This window comes from Melanerpes formicivorus, unplaced genomic scaffold (genome assembly GCF_026170545.1).
Source record: "Melanerpes formicivorus ecotype bairdi unplaced genomic scaffold, bMelFor1.0.p_v2 SCAF_27, whole genome shotgun sequence".
Taxonomy (NCBI): Eukaryota; Metazoa; Chordata; class Aves; order Piciformes; family Picidae; genus Melanerpes; species Melanerpes formicivorus.
In genome coordinates this window covers 590966-603955 of record NW_027142379.1, presented here as the reverse complement: position 1 = coordinate 603955, position 12990 = coordinate 590966, and the positions used below count along the sequence as shown (strand labels likewise).

Below are 12990 nucleotides of genomic sequence, written 5' to 3'. Positions count from 1 at the left end.
TTCCAGGGAGGAATGTTTTCATAGGACTGGAGGAGAATTCAGGGTGGAAGGGGCTGCAGCATGGGGTCCATAGCCCAGCCTCCTGCTCAAGTTCTGCAGCAGAGCCAGACAGAAGATGGGGCTCAGGACCTTACCCACCCTGAGGTGTGTTGCCAAGGAGTTCTCTGTCTGCTGTGTGCTCTCAGAAATGCCTGTGGGCTCCACAGAGTTCTCTTCCAAACCAAACTGAAACATGAGGGTGGCTGTCACAGAGTTCTGGGCACTCAGTCGCTGCTCTGGGAGCACATAACTGCACTGAAGGGCTGTCTGCAGGGTTCACCTGATTCTTCCACCTGTCAAGGCTGATCAGTGAGGTGTTTGGTCTGTGTCTGGGGAGCAGGGAATGCTCTGGTTGTGTAGGAGCAGCTAAGGTTCAGTATTAGTCCAGGTTTGGCTTTCCAAATGTGTTTCCCCGGTTGCCGGAGGTTGTTGGAGGTGTGGCTGACTTGGGGCACGTCCCACTGAAGACCCTGGCTTGTGGGAGAGCTGCCTGTTCATGCTGGCAGTGTGCCTGGGCTTAGTGCTTATAGTGCAGGGAGATAAGATTGCAGCATAATGAGACAAGCTGGGGACCTGGAGAGTGTAACCAAAACAGATTCCTCTGGGAAGATTTCACAGGCACAAGGAACTCTTTTTTGCTTTGATGCAGTTGATTGTGGCAGCTCAGGAAGCACCACCTGTGTTAGTGTTCCAGGCAGCCCCTCCCTTGCCTGGGTGCCCTCTGAAGATGGCATGCCTTGCCTGTGCCACCTTTGAGTTGTGACTGCAGCAGGAGGGCTGACCTCAAGCCCTGTCTGGGAGTGAGGAGCAGCTGACCTCGAGGGTGCTCGATGTCACTGTGGTTGAGGTTTGCAGCACCTCCAAAGTGTTAAAATACTTGGGGAGGTTTGTGGGACTCTGCTGCCTGCTGTGGGAAGTCAGAGTAGGATCTGGTACAGAACAACCTGGTGGCTAAAGGCAGTGTCAAACCTCAGGACTGGCCTGGACCAACACCGAGTGTGTCCTTGCAGTGTGCAATGACATCATGATCCTGAAGGATCTCTTCCCTCCCCTGCGATGTCACTTGAGTCTGTGCTTGGGAGCAGTTCCTGGCCCTCTGCACTTGTCCCCTGGAGTTTCTCCTCATGGAATTTCCACCCCAAACCTCTGTTCTCTTTGCAACCTTCTTCTTTCTCTTCCCCTCCATGTCAGTCAAGACGTTGCCTTGTTCAGCTGGAGTCCATGCTGCTAAATGTGCTCTGGCAGCACAGAATCGTTACATGGGATTGAGCTCTGTGTGTGTTTGTGTCAAACCTACCAAGGTCAGATGGAGAAGGGGACAGCAGCACAGCTGTCTGCTCTGGGGAAGTCCTGACTGGTGCCAGGGTGCAGCTGAACCCCCTGGCTCTGTGCTCAGTGTGTCTCTGCTCCTGCCATCTGTGACCCCCTGCTTGCACCTGTCCCTCCACCTCTGCAGCCTTCAGTCACCACCCCCCAGCGTGAACCATTCTCATGTTTAAAACCAGAACAAATTCAGCTCCTCAGGATGTGTCTTGAGCTGAGGTCTTTGAAAAGAGGAAACTCACAGGAAGAGGAACAGGAAGAGTTTACATTTTTAGCACAGGCTGCAGAGTGTGTTGGGGACTTTGGGCCTGATATTTTCAGTCTCTGTGACTTTTCTGTTGGGCTTTCCCTTTTACTCTGAAAGCTGCCATTTCCCAGAGCTTTTAGCTTCCCTCCTTTCAATGTAGGCCACTGGCTCTGGGTGTTTGCAATGTATCCAAGCCAGATCTCACAGGGGCTTTTCAGCCTGGAAAAACCAAAACAGGAGGGCTGAGTCTGGAACCCTCCTGGTGCTTCTCAATGGATTTGGTGATTTCTTTTTTCTCCCCCTTTGTTTTCCCCCCCTCTGCTCTTGGGTTATAGAATATGCAGATGACATTCATGTGGTTTCATGTGGGTAAGGCTTGAGAAACCAAGCAGTAAAGGCTGGTCAAGGGTTGCTTTTTGCCTGTTACCAAGTAACTGCAGCAGAGGTGTGTAAGCCAAGGGCTTTGGGGTTCTTGTTTATCGAAGCAGAGTCTCTCTTCTGTCATTTCTCCTTTCTTGCCTGCTCTGCCTCTTTCTCTCTCCTCATTTGTTCTCTGCACCTCTGGAGGAAGGAGGAGACTCTCAGTTTAGTTCCAGTTTTTCCACTGCCTCCCCACACAACCTCGGGTTGGTCTTTTCACCTTCTGGTGCCTGTTTTAACCTGTGAGCAGTGTTTGACTTCCTGATTTTGCCCAGGCTGGTGAGGCTGCTCCCTCCCCAGCCTCAGTGCACCCCACAGGGCTGATGGCAGAGGCTGTGCTGCTCCCCAGGTGACTCTGCCAGATGGTCCTTCTGTCAGGAGAGCACCTCCCAATTCCAACTAGTACCAGAGAGCAGCAACCCAGTGGGCATAAGTTTGGGGTCACTCTGGTGTAAAGCAGCAATCCTGAGCCCCAAGGAGGGACCCATCTGGTTGCTGTATTTCCAGCTGCCCTTTTGGGAAGCCCCTCATTCCTGATGAGGGTCACCTGCTTGCTCCCCAAGCAGAACAAGGCAGAAACAAATAGGGGAGAGGGCAAAACCTCCCTGTCTGGGACAGCAGACAGAAGAAACCTGAGCAGGTAAGGTGCTTCTGCTAGATGAGGCAGCAATCAAATGGAGTCAGGTTGGAGTTCACAGATAACATTTATCTGAGACTGCATTTCCCAGAGTCTGGAGCCGGCCTCAGGGATGCTTTGTGCTGTGCTCTCACTCTGGAGCCCTGCAGCCAGAGGACATGCATTGGCCCTCAGTCCCTAGGGCTGTTGTTAGGTCTGCCTGGGAGCCACCAGCTACTGCTGAGCCTGCCCTTGCAAGGCCTGGCTTAATTGTTGCTAATTAGAGCCCTCATGCTGGGCTAGCTTGCTCTGCCACCCCGGGGCGGGGGGAGGGGGCAGCTTCTGTGGGCAGCACAAAGAGCTGGCCACACACAGCATCTGCAGGAAAGTACCTGCAGAGCAAGGAGGAACTTTTGCTTTCCAGCCCACAGGGACTTTCTTGCTCTCAGTCACCGCAGTGGCTCATTCTCATTTTTAATCCTAGCTAATGAGGAACGGTGACCTCAGTGCTTAATTAACTTTATGGAGCTGCATTTGTTACTGGGATGGTGCAGGTACAGCCTGGAGGGAGAGGGACAAAGACTGAAGGGGGACACTCCTTGCTGGGATGTGGCAGCAAGGTTTGTGCCTTTAAACTGGGCTGTAACCAATTTTCCTCTTCCTGATGGGTTGAGGTTTCAATGCACCTGCTCTTGCTGGCTGAGGGGATTCTCTCCCCACACTTGTGCCCCTCTGTTTGCAGCCAGAGGCTGGAGTAGAGAGAGGGTTTGTGGATTGTTAGTGCAGCAAAGAGCTGGAGGTTCACCTCCTTTCCTTTGCTTCCCCAGACAGCTCCAGAGCAGCCAGGTTCCTGCTTCCCTTTGCAGTGGTTCCTTGGTGTTGCAGGAGCAGGGTGCTCTGTGTGGGGGCTGTGTGCTCTTTGTTCTCGTTGCTGTCTTGCTGAGATCCAGGCTTGTTTTTCAGGGGCTCAGATCAAATAACCACTTCTTCCTCACCTGGAAGGGACAGCTGCTGGCAGGCTCTGGGCATGCAGTTGCTGGTTTTTACGTTAGGCCTGGCCAATTAAAGCTCTCCTGAGTTGGAAGGTTTGGCCTCCCACTCTCTGTGAAGGGTGAGGCCTGGAGACCGCAGGGCAGCATGGACAGATCTTACCCTTCCCAGCCCTGCTCTTTCTAGGAGAAAGCCTAACTTGTGCTTTGGCAGGCACAGGGCAAACAGCACTGAGCCAGGACAGGCACTGCCAGGAGCTGCATTAGAAAGCTGATGCCCATTTCTGCCAGAATCTATTAGGAATGGAAGGGGCTGGGAAAAATGTCCCCCATGGTGCTGAGGCCTGGCCCTACTGCCGTTCTCTGCCCCTCCTCCTGAACCGCTGCTGTCTCACAGGAGGGCAGACAGAGGCAATTGTCCTGCTGATGCAGCTCCCCAGTGCCCAGGCCTGTGCCCCCTGGCCTCACCAGTAAGGCTGCTGGGGCAGGAGCAGTGGTGACTGAAAAGGCAGAGGCAGGTTTTTAAGTCAGGTTTATTTTGTTGGCTGGGTGGCTGCAGGCTGGCTGTCAGCAGAGCTTACCTGCTGGACTCACCCGGGCCCTGCACTTCCAGGGTAATCCTTTAAGCGGCTTGAAGCCTTTTAACTCCACAGGGGTGTCCATACCTGGCTGTGGGTAGAAGCCCCTTTGTGTGCCTTTGTCTCCTGCCATTTGAAACCAGGCAGAAGGAACAAAGCCACAAGGAACTTCATCTGCTCCCTTTCCTGCCTGTTCCAGGCTCAGCTGTGCAGGCCTCGCTTGGCTCTGTGAGGACAGCCAGGGTTTGCTATGGTGGTGCCCCGTTTTCTCCCCAGGCACACGCTGGGCCCCTGTCCTGATGTCCAGGAGATGTTTTTAGCAGAGCATTTAATAAACCTTTCTGTGTGGTGCATTTGTCCTAGTCCCAGTGTGCACCAAACCAGCCTTTCTGGGCTGAGCCCAGCGTGGTGCAGGCAGCAGCTGTCCTGCCCCTGGTGGGGCTCACATTTCACCCCCAAACTGCAGTGACCCTTTTACAAAGAATCTTTATTTCTTGGAACTGAGGAAAAAATACCCAAAGCATATTTCTCTTTCCTCATGAAAAATGGTAATTGCTTTTAAAAGCCACACCAGAGGCAAGTGGCATCATGGGGTCCCATCTGGGTCAGACACAGTCCTGCTGATGCCATCGGGGCTCCAGGAGAGACGCCAAGGCCTGAGGAGAACAGAGGTAGGGGTGCTTTATTAGCCCAGCTAGCACAGCTGGAGGGAGGAAACAGCTCTGGGTGGCACAGCCCTGTGTCTGCAGGGCCCAGTTTCTGGTGTGCTTTTCAGGGAGGGAGCTGGGTGGCCACGTTTTGGTGGGACCCGTGTCACCGACCTGCTGTGCCCCCAATGGCACAGAGCCCAGAGCTCGGCCCTGAGGCTGCAGCCCTGCCACCATCCCCATCCCTTCTGTCCTGTTTGGTGGTGAAGGTGGAGCTCAGCACCAGGGAGGGAGCTAGGCACAGCATGAAGATGTCACACTGCAAGTAACAACAGAAGGTGTGAAGCTGGTGTCCCCGTGGAGGCCCTGCTGTCACTGCAGCCCGGCCTGCCCGCTCTGCTCTCACACATTCTTGACTCCCAGGCAGGAGGCAGCAGCTCTGTCCCAAGCAGTGTTACCTGTGTAAGGCACAGAGTAGGTACTCTGCTGATGGGTGCAGCCTGCAGTATTTATTTTGCATCAGTGCTGAGGTGTTTTATTTTCTCTAACTGCTCCTTTTCCCTTGCCCTTTGTTGTTGCTGGGAGGACAGCTGCAGCCCAGCCCAGCAGTGACCTTTGTTTGACAAGCCCTGAGCTTTCCTCTCCTCAGTAACCTGCCAGCCAGCATTTCAGTCCCTTTCTCACACCCTCTCAGCAGCAGCCAAAGGAGCACAAGGACCCTGAGCACAGCACAAGGAGTGTGTCTGGTTTCACTTCTGGGTACATCCTTGCTCTTCACCCCAAATAATCTCTGCTGCAGTCAGAGCAGACATTGACTTGGTTGAATCCAAAGGCTGTAGAAAGCTGTAAACATTTCCTGAAGGAAGTCAGGGAGAAAGAACTGACGTCAGGGGCTGATGGGTTTGTGTGGTTGAAATTCAGCTGCTGGCCAAACAGATCAATGGGGGTGACCTGGGCCAGAAAAAAGAGTCCAAAAACCAACCAAACCCAAGTGTTTTAAAGTGAAACTGGAGCTGCTTTGCCCCAGCTTGCAGCTCACTGCACTACCAAAGAGCTTTTGCAAGGTGCTTGGCTTTTTCAGACTGAGCTGCAGACATCCCTGGAGTTTGAAGGTAAAATAAACCTTGCCTCTCAAAGCACAGCTTCTCTCCTGTGTGGCAGGAGCTGTGCACCTCTGGGCATTCCTGTGCACCTGCATGGTTCTGAGGGGCTTGAAACCATCACAGAGCTTAGAGCAGAGCTGGAGAATAGGCTGTCAGCACCTGGGAAGCTGCAGCACAGCCTCTCTCAGCACAGTGCAGTCTGAGGTAGCTGTAGGGAACATTGTCTTTTCCAGGCAGAGTTCTTGGGCTGGGGTAAGTAACAGCAGGAACTAAGTGGTGACTGAGGCTGGCTCAGAGCCCCTTCCTCCCAGGGCAGGCTTTGTCTCCCTGCTGAGGGACTCCTGCCAGGTAAAACCTTTGGGCTTCTCTTTCTCAGCCTGCCTCTGACAACCGTTTGCTTTTCTCTCCAACAGGATGTAGCCATTTCTCCAAAGCAGAGGGATGAGGTCATCCAGTGGCTGGCCAAGCTCAAATACCAGTTCCACCTTTATCCAGAAACGCTGGCCCTGGCCATCAGCCTTTTGGACAGGTTTTTAGCAGCAGTGAAGGTAAATACTTGCAGCTCCACAAGCTGCAGTGGCTCTGTGCCACCCACCCAGCCGGCTGTCTGCTCCCTTCCCTCTGCTCTCCCCCCCTCTGCCCTTCTCACACCTGCACCACTCCAGGAGCTTGTGGGATGGGTACTACGTGCTGCTGTCAGCAGCTTGTGGAGGTAGAGTCTCCCTGTAGCCATTTTCTACCTGGTGAAAGGAGCCATTGCTGTAATGAGAACCTGCAATGCCCAGGGACCTGGCCCAGTGACTGTTTCTCTCTTCCCCCTGCTCTACCCCTTCCTTTCCCTCCATATAAGGCAGCTCAGCAGCTGCAGCCTGTGCTCACCCCAGAGAGAAGCAGCACCTTCCCTCCTCAGCTCTGTGGTTGGGATGTTGATTGCCTCAGCAGGGTCCGTCTTCCTTCCAGCCATCAGAAAAAGGGGCTGCAGAGGTTGTGCTTTAGGTGGGCAGCCTGCAGCCAGGCTGACAGAGCTTAGCACTGGTGGCACATCAGAGAGATGTGACAGATAGGAAGGACAGAGAGGAAGGACAAGCATGGCTGCAGCCCATCCGAGTGACAGGCTGTCCCCTCCTGCTGCCCTGAGCAGACTGGAGAGCAGAGATGCCTGCTGGGTTTTAAGGCTATTAAACATAAAATGTGTGTGAAAAAAGGAAGCTAAACCCCAGCTGGGATCTGCAGCTTAGCTGTGCCCAGGAGCCTGCCACAGAAGCAGGTCAGATGTGCTGGGCTGGGGTCATGCTTTGCACCTGTGCAACTGACTGAAAACTGTGGATCAGCCCCAAATCCCTGGCCTTGAGCTGTGAAGTGAGGCTTTGGGCAGCCCCATCTCCTGCTGCATTTGCTCAGGCTCAGCAGAGGTGCAGGTGAGACAGCTTAGGGGAGCCAAGCACTTACCTCTGAATGGGACTTTGCTGGGTAGGCTGGCAGTGACATCACCATTAATCCAGCCTTTCAGTATCGACAGTGGTTTAATTACAAGCCATGGAGGTTTTTATTCTTGGAGAGATAAAGTGGCTGAGTCACTGAAAGACTGAGCTGGGAAACACAGCTCAATATCTCAGCAGCTAATGCCCTCGAGTGCAGCTTTTCTGTCAGCAATTTGCAGCAGCCAAGGAGTCTGCAAGGTATGAGAACATGAGTGAGGAGCCCACTGAGTGCTCCAGCCTGTGGAAAGATGTTTTGTCTGGATGAGCACGGCTCAAACAGCTCAGGCCTCTGTGCTCCCTCCCTGTTTCCCCCTGTGTTGTTATTAAGACAAGTCCCTTCCCTTCACCACAGACGTGGGGTGGCAGGGTGAAGCTCCATAGGAGACCAGGCTTTGGCCTGTCTCCAGGGCAGTCTCTTAGAGGGGTTGCACCTGGGAAAAGAGGAAAGAAAATGATTGCTAAAAATAATGGGGAGAAGCAGCTTCCCTGGTGGCAGGAGCCTGCCCCAGACACCTGCTTTCCCCCAGATAAACTTCACAGAAGGTGTCCTTCCTAGCTGTCAAGAACAGGTTCCAGCCTTGCCCTGAGGGGATTGATTCTCTTTGCTTTCAGTGACAACTGAAGGCTCCAGCAGGTGCTCCCCTGCCACCCCCACCTGTGGGCTCTCTACAGGGACTGCAGTTTAAAGGGCACTAGGAAGCCAAAGCTGTAGGCACAGCATGGTGCTCTTGGAGCAACTGAGGCTGGCTGGAGGTAGGGATCTTCACTGTGGACTTGAGCCTCTGTTGTCCTCTTGCTGCTTTCTGGATTTCCCAGCAGCTCAGCCTTAGCCACCCCTAGCTTGACTCCAGCTGCTGAAGTTCACCTAACAAGCAGCAGCTCTGGCAGCAGTTCAGGCTGCAAGCAGAGCTTCACATTTGGTGTAGGACTTGCACTGACCTTTGCATGCAGCAGCTCCTGAGGTGGGTAGCAGAGGACCAGCTGCCAAATTTCACTTCCCTTTCCCAAACCAGCTCTCCCTTACCAATGCCTGGGCCACAGTCCTGAGCAGTGCAGGGCAGGAGTACAGGAGGGGTGGTTTTGATGGCGCTTTACACTTCCCTAGGCAAGGACAGCATTGAAATCCTCATCTTTGCCTCCCTGCTCTGGGTCTGGACCCTAACACCGGAGCTCTGCTGAAGCAGGTGCAGTGGCAGAGGTCTGTAGCCAGGTGGTTTTCCCCTTCCCACTTCTCCTGTACTGCCTATACCCAGCTCTTTCCACACCAGTGGGTGCCAGCTAGGATGCCAGGGCTGGCAGCTCGCCGTCCTTCCTTACGTCATGGAGCAGGGCTGGTTGCCTGGCACCGCCTGCCAGCGCCGGAGGCCGGCCTGCTGATCCGGAACATGGCACATGGGCAGCCAGAGCCTGGGGCTCAGCATGTCCAACCCCCCAGGAGGGACTGTGGATAATTTGTGCATCACTCTCACAGAGGTTCTCTGCTTTTCTCTGCCGTAGGCTCGTCCAAAGTACTTGAACTGTATTGCAATCAGCTGCTTCTTCCTCGCTGCAAAGACCATCGAGGAAGATGAGGTAGGCTTCTTGCTCTTGCCAGCCTAGTGTGGGCTGAAGGCGCCTGCAGACTCTGCCAGCCCTGCCTTTGCCTGCCTGTGGTGGCTTGGTGCTTGCCAGGACAGGGCTGGGGCATTGTGGGTGGTTTCTGTACTGACTGCTCCTCTGGGTTCTCCCTTGCCTTGGCTTTTGTAGAGGATTCCAGTACTGAAGGTGTTGGCTCGGGACAGCTTTTGTGGTTGTTCTCCAGCTGAAATCCGCAGAATGGAGAAGATTATCCTGGATAAACTGAACTGGGATCTTCACATGGCAACGCCATTGGATTTCCTTCATATTGTAAGTAAGAGGCTGCTCACATTCTTCTGGTGTCTGGTGGTGTAAAGAAGGTACCTAGACAAAAACCTGCCTGAGGGGAGCAAGGACCTCAGGCTGTATTCGTAGCTCCTCTGTGCAAGTCGTTTCTGAAGGAAAAAGCCTTGCTGGAGAGCTCCAGAGGAGACTTGGGACGCTGTGGGCACAATTTCCAACCCATGGCCTTGCCATCTGACCTTCTCGCCTGGTTTGAGGCATGTTAAGCCACAAGCTAAGACACAGCTCCTGAAAGCCTTAATTGCTGGTGGCTTGGCTCAGGGCTAAGTGCCAGGCAGCATCAAAGCAAGGCCAAAGCACTTGCTGCAGAAAGGTGTGGCCAGAAAACCAGGACCATGGATGATGCAAGACCAAGGGAAGAGTCCTGAGGGTCTCTGCTGAGTTTCATCCTCTCTGCTTGCTCGAGGAGGTTTTGTCCAGGGCATCTGACCTGCCAAACCCCTTGCTGAGAGAAGGATGGAAGGGGGTAGCCTTTTGCAGAGCCCCGAGAAGCCTGGTCCCCAGGCACATGATGTGGATGATGGCAGGCCCCACCAGGAAGGCTGCCCCAAGCCATTGGTGGTTGTTTCTGTGGTGTGGAAATTACCTTGAAGATGGAGCTGCAGGATCCTTGTGTGTCCAAGCCCTGTGGCATACAGCTGTGGAGGTCTGAGCCGGCTTGGCCCCGGGGATTGCCTGTCAGTAACCCCAGCTGCCTCCCCTCGCTTGTGTCCCCCCAGTTCCACGCGGTCGCAGTGTCCAACAGGCCTCAGCTGCTGACCATCCTGCCCAAGCTGAGCCCCTCCCAGCACGTGGCGGCGCTCACCAAGCAGCTGCTGCACTGCATGGCCTGTTACCAGCTGCTGCAGTTCAAGGGCTCCATGCTGGCGCTGGCCATCGTCAGCCTGGAGCTGGAGAAGCTGCTGCCCGACTGGCTGGCTCTCATCATCGAGCTGCTCCAGAAGGCACAGGTGAGGGCTGGGGTGGCACCGTGCAGTGGGGAGGGACAGGGCAGAGCTGCAGGAGCCTGCGTCGTGCTGGGCTGATGGATCCCTACCTGCTGATCCCTGCCTGCAGTCATGCTGCTGAGAGGATGGCAGATGTTGGGTTGTAGTGGGACTTGATGATCTCAAGGTCTTTCCCAGCCAGCTGATTCTGTGGTTGTACTTGAAGGGATGCTTTGGTTCTGCAAAGTCTCAACCTTGACCACATCCAGTAGGTGACAAAGGGAGCCCTGTGTCCTGATGCATTCAGGCTCTCTGCACCAGGGAGGGGAGCCTAGTCAGCCCTTCAGCCTAAGCATAGGGGGTGGCCTGACAGGGGCTGAAAAGAAGAATGCTCAAGCTGCTAAAGACAGGCAGCAAAACCTTTTAACATCCCCTACACTATTGTCATGAGGTGGGAGCAGGAGTCTGGATGATTTGGAACTGGAGCAGGGTAGATTGAGGTTGGACATAAGGAGAAGGATTGGTGCCAGGAATGGTGAAATACTGGAACAGGCTGCCCAGGGTTGTTGAGGCCCTGGCCCTAGAGACACTTAGGATCAGACTCAGTGTGGCCTTGAGCAACCTGATCTAGTTGGATATGTCCCTGCTAACTGCAGGGGGTTGGACAAGATGCCCTTTGAGGGGCCCTTCAACCCCGTGCAATCTCTAACTGTGTATCTCAGAGTCGTGGTGCTGGGGGTGGTTTTGCTCCTTCACCATTTTCTTCTGCACCCAGCCTATCATGGAGGGGAAGGGAGGTGCCCAGGTAGTTGGTGTGCTCAGAGCTGCAGCCCTGCCCTGGCTGCCAGCCTCTCCTCTCTGTGGCTGCCATCATCACCCCTATCTCTACCTCTTGTCCCACTCCAGATGGATAGCTCGCAGCTGATCCACTGCCGGGAGCTGGTGGCACATCACCTTTCCACTCTGCACTCTTCTCTGCTGCCCAATCCTGTATATGTCTACAGTCCCCTCCAGCATACCCTGGTGACCTGTAACAGAGGAGCGTTCAAACGCCAGCCCTCCTCTGTCCCAGGGCCGGGTTTCTCCCAGGACAACGGCAGGCCAGAAGCGCCAGGCGCAGGTACAGCCGCGCTCTACCCGCGTCTGCCGGCTCCCGGCGGCTGCAAGCAAGCCTCTGCCAAGCGCAAGGTGGAGGAGATGGAAGTGGATGACTTCTACGATGGCATCAAGCGTCTGTACAACGAGGAGGTGGCTCCAGAGGCAGTGGCTCTCGAAAGCGTGGCCTCTGTCTGTGGCGCCGACGTCTCCAGGCAGGAGGGCAGCGTGTCCCCGTGCCCACCCCTCCAGCCTGTCTCTGTCATGTAGCCGCAGGCAAGCGGCGCCTGCTCCAGAGACCACGCGGGACCCGGGGTCCTCCGTGGGGGCAGGAGGGGGCCGTACCTTGTCAGGCTGAACTGAAGGGAGCCAAAAACAGACAAAAAAGAGTCCAACAAAACCCCATCCCAGCCCTTTTTTGAGTTTTTCTCTCGTGCGGCTAATTCTAGTTCTGATATTTAAGCACTTAAAAAAAAAACCACAAAAAAGTATAAAAAACCTTAAAAAGACCCAAAAACCGAGCAAAAAAAAAAAGTAGCAAGAAATTGTTTCCTTCTAGTGTCGTCAGTTCCACTGTCCTGCTGCTCCTGTGTCTTGTAACCCACCCTCTGCAGCCGAGCCCTGCCAGCAGCCCTGCCCGGTGGCGCCGGCCGCCTCCACCTCTCTGAGCCGGAGAGCTCAAGGAGCCTCCTTCTCCGGAGCCCCTCAGGACTAGTCCTGATGTGTTCTGGCGCGGCCAGCCCTGGGCGAGCCTGCTGTGGCTGGGGGGTTGGACTGGATGGTCTCTGGAGGTCCCCTCCAACCCCTGCCATTCTCTGGTTCTCTGCTCCTCTCCCCCTCTCCGCTTGTTCCTCTTTTGATTCTTGCCGAGTCTCGTGCATGATGTCCTGTGCCACCTGACCTCACCACGGCTTTCTTTGCCCTCTCCCCCAAGGAAAAAAAAAAAGACCCTTTTTTTGTTGGGGGGGGGGGGAGGTGTTTGTTTCATTTTGTTAGCACTTTGGTGTTCTTCAGTGTGAGAATATTTAAAAACTGGATTGAACCAAATAAAACAAAGGTCAGTCAGGGAAAAAAAACCAAACCCCAACCAGCCCCGAGGCGCTCGGGCAGGACACCAGGGTGGGTGCCCACTGCACTCTGTGCCTCACACCAAGCCCTCCCCCTTCCCACACAGAAAGCAGTGAAGGGATTTGGTATCACTTGAACAAAAAGGGTCTTTTTTTTTTCCCCTCTTGTTTGCACCAAGAAATGTTGCACTCAGCCTGGATTTTTCACCCACCCATCAAGTGCAAACCTTACAGCCTGGGGGGTTGCCAACTTCACAAGCTCGGCCTGAGCCGCGCCGCCAGGCCAGGCGCTGGGGCGGCCGCCCGAGGTTTGAAAGGTGTCCTGGTCAGCTACGAAGCCCAACCGAAAGACCCTCACCCCCGTTTTGTGTTCATGTCACCCCTAACCAAGGCCAATGTCTCTCCAGTGTCCCACCCCTGTTTCTCAGAATGACCTGTCCCAAGCGTAAGCTCTCTCCACAGCCCTGAGGAAGGTATCGTGTTTGGAGCCATTGTACTGCTGAAAGCCTTCTGGTAGCAATAAAGAAAGTTGTCCTGGA

At 54.6% G+C, this 12990-nt stretch overlaps 1 protein-coding gene across 1 annotated transcript in view; it reads left to right on the top strand.

Moving 5' to 3' along the window:
- CCNI (cyclin I) overlaps positions 1 to 12990 on the top strand; it is a 28720-nt gene extending 15730 nt beyond the window's left edge. The window contains exons 3-7 of the mRNA XM_068153795.1: positions 6376 to 6510; positions 8941 to 9015; positions 9190 to 9330; positions 10083 to 10313; positions 11196 to 12990. Of these exons, the coding sequence (XP_068009896.1) occupies positions 6376 to 6510; positions 8941 to 9015; positions 9190 to 9330; positions 10083 to 10313; positions 11196 to 11654 (1041 nt within the window). The 3' untranslated portion in view covers positions 11655 to 12990. The remainder of the gene's footprint in view (positions 1 to 6375; positions 6511 to 8940; positions 9016 to 9189; positions 9331 to 10082; positions 10314 to 11195) is intronic.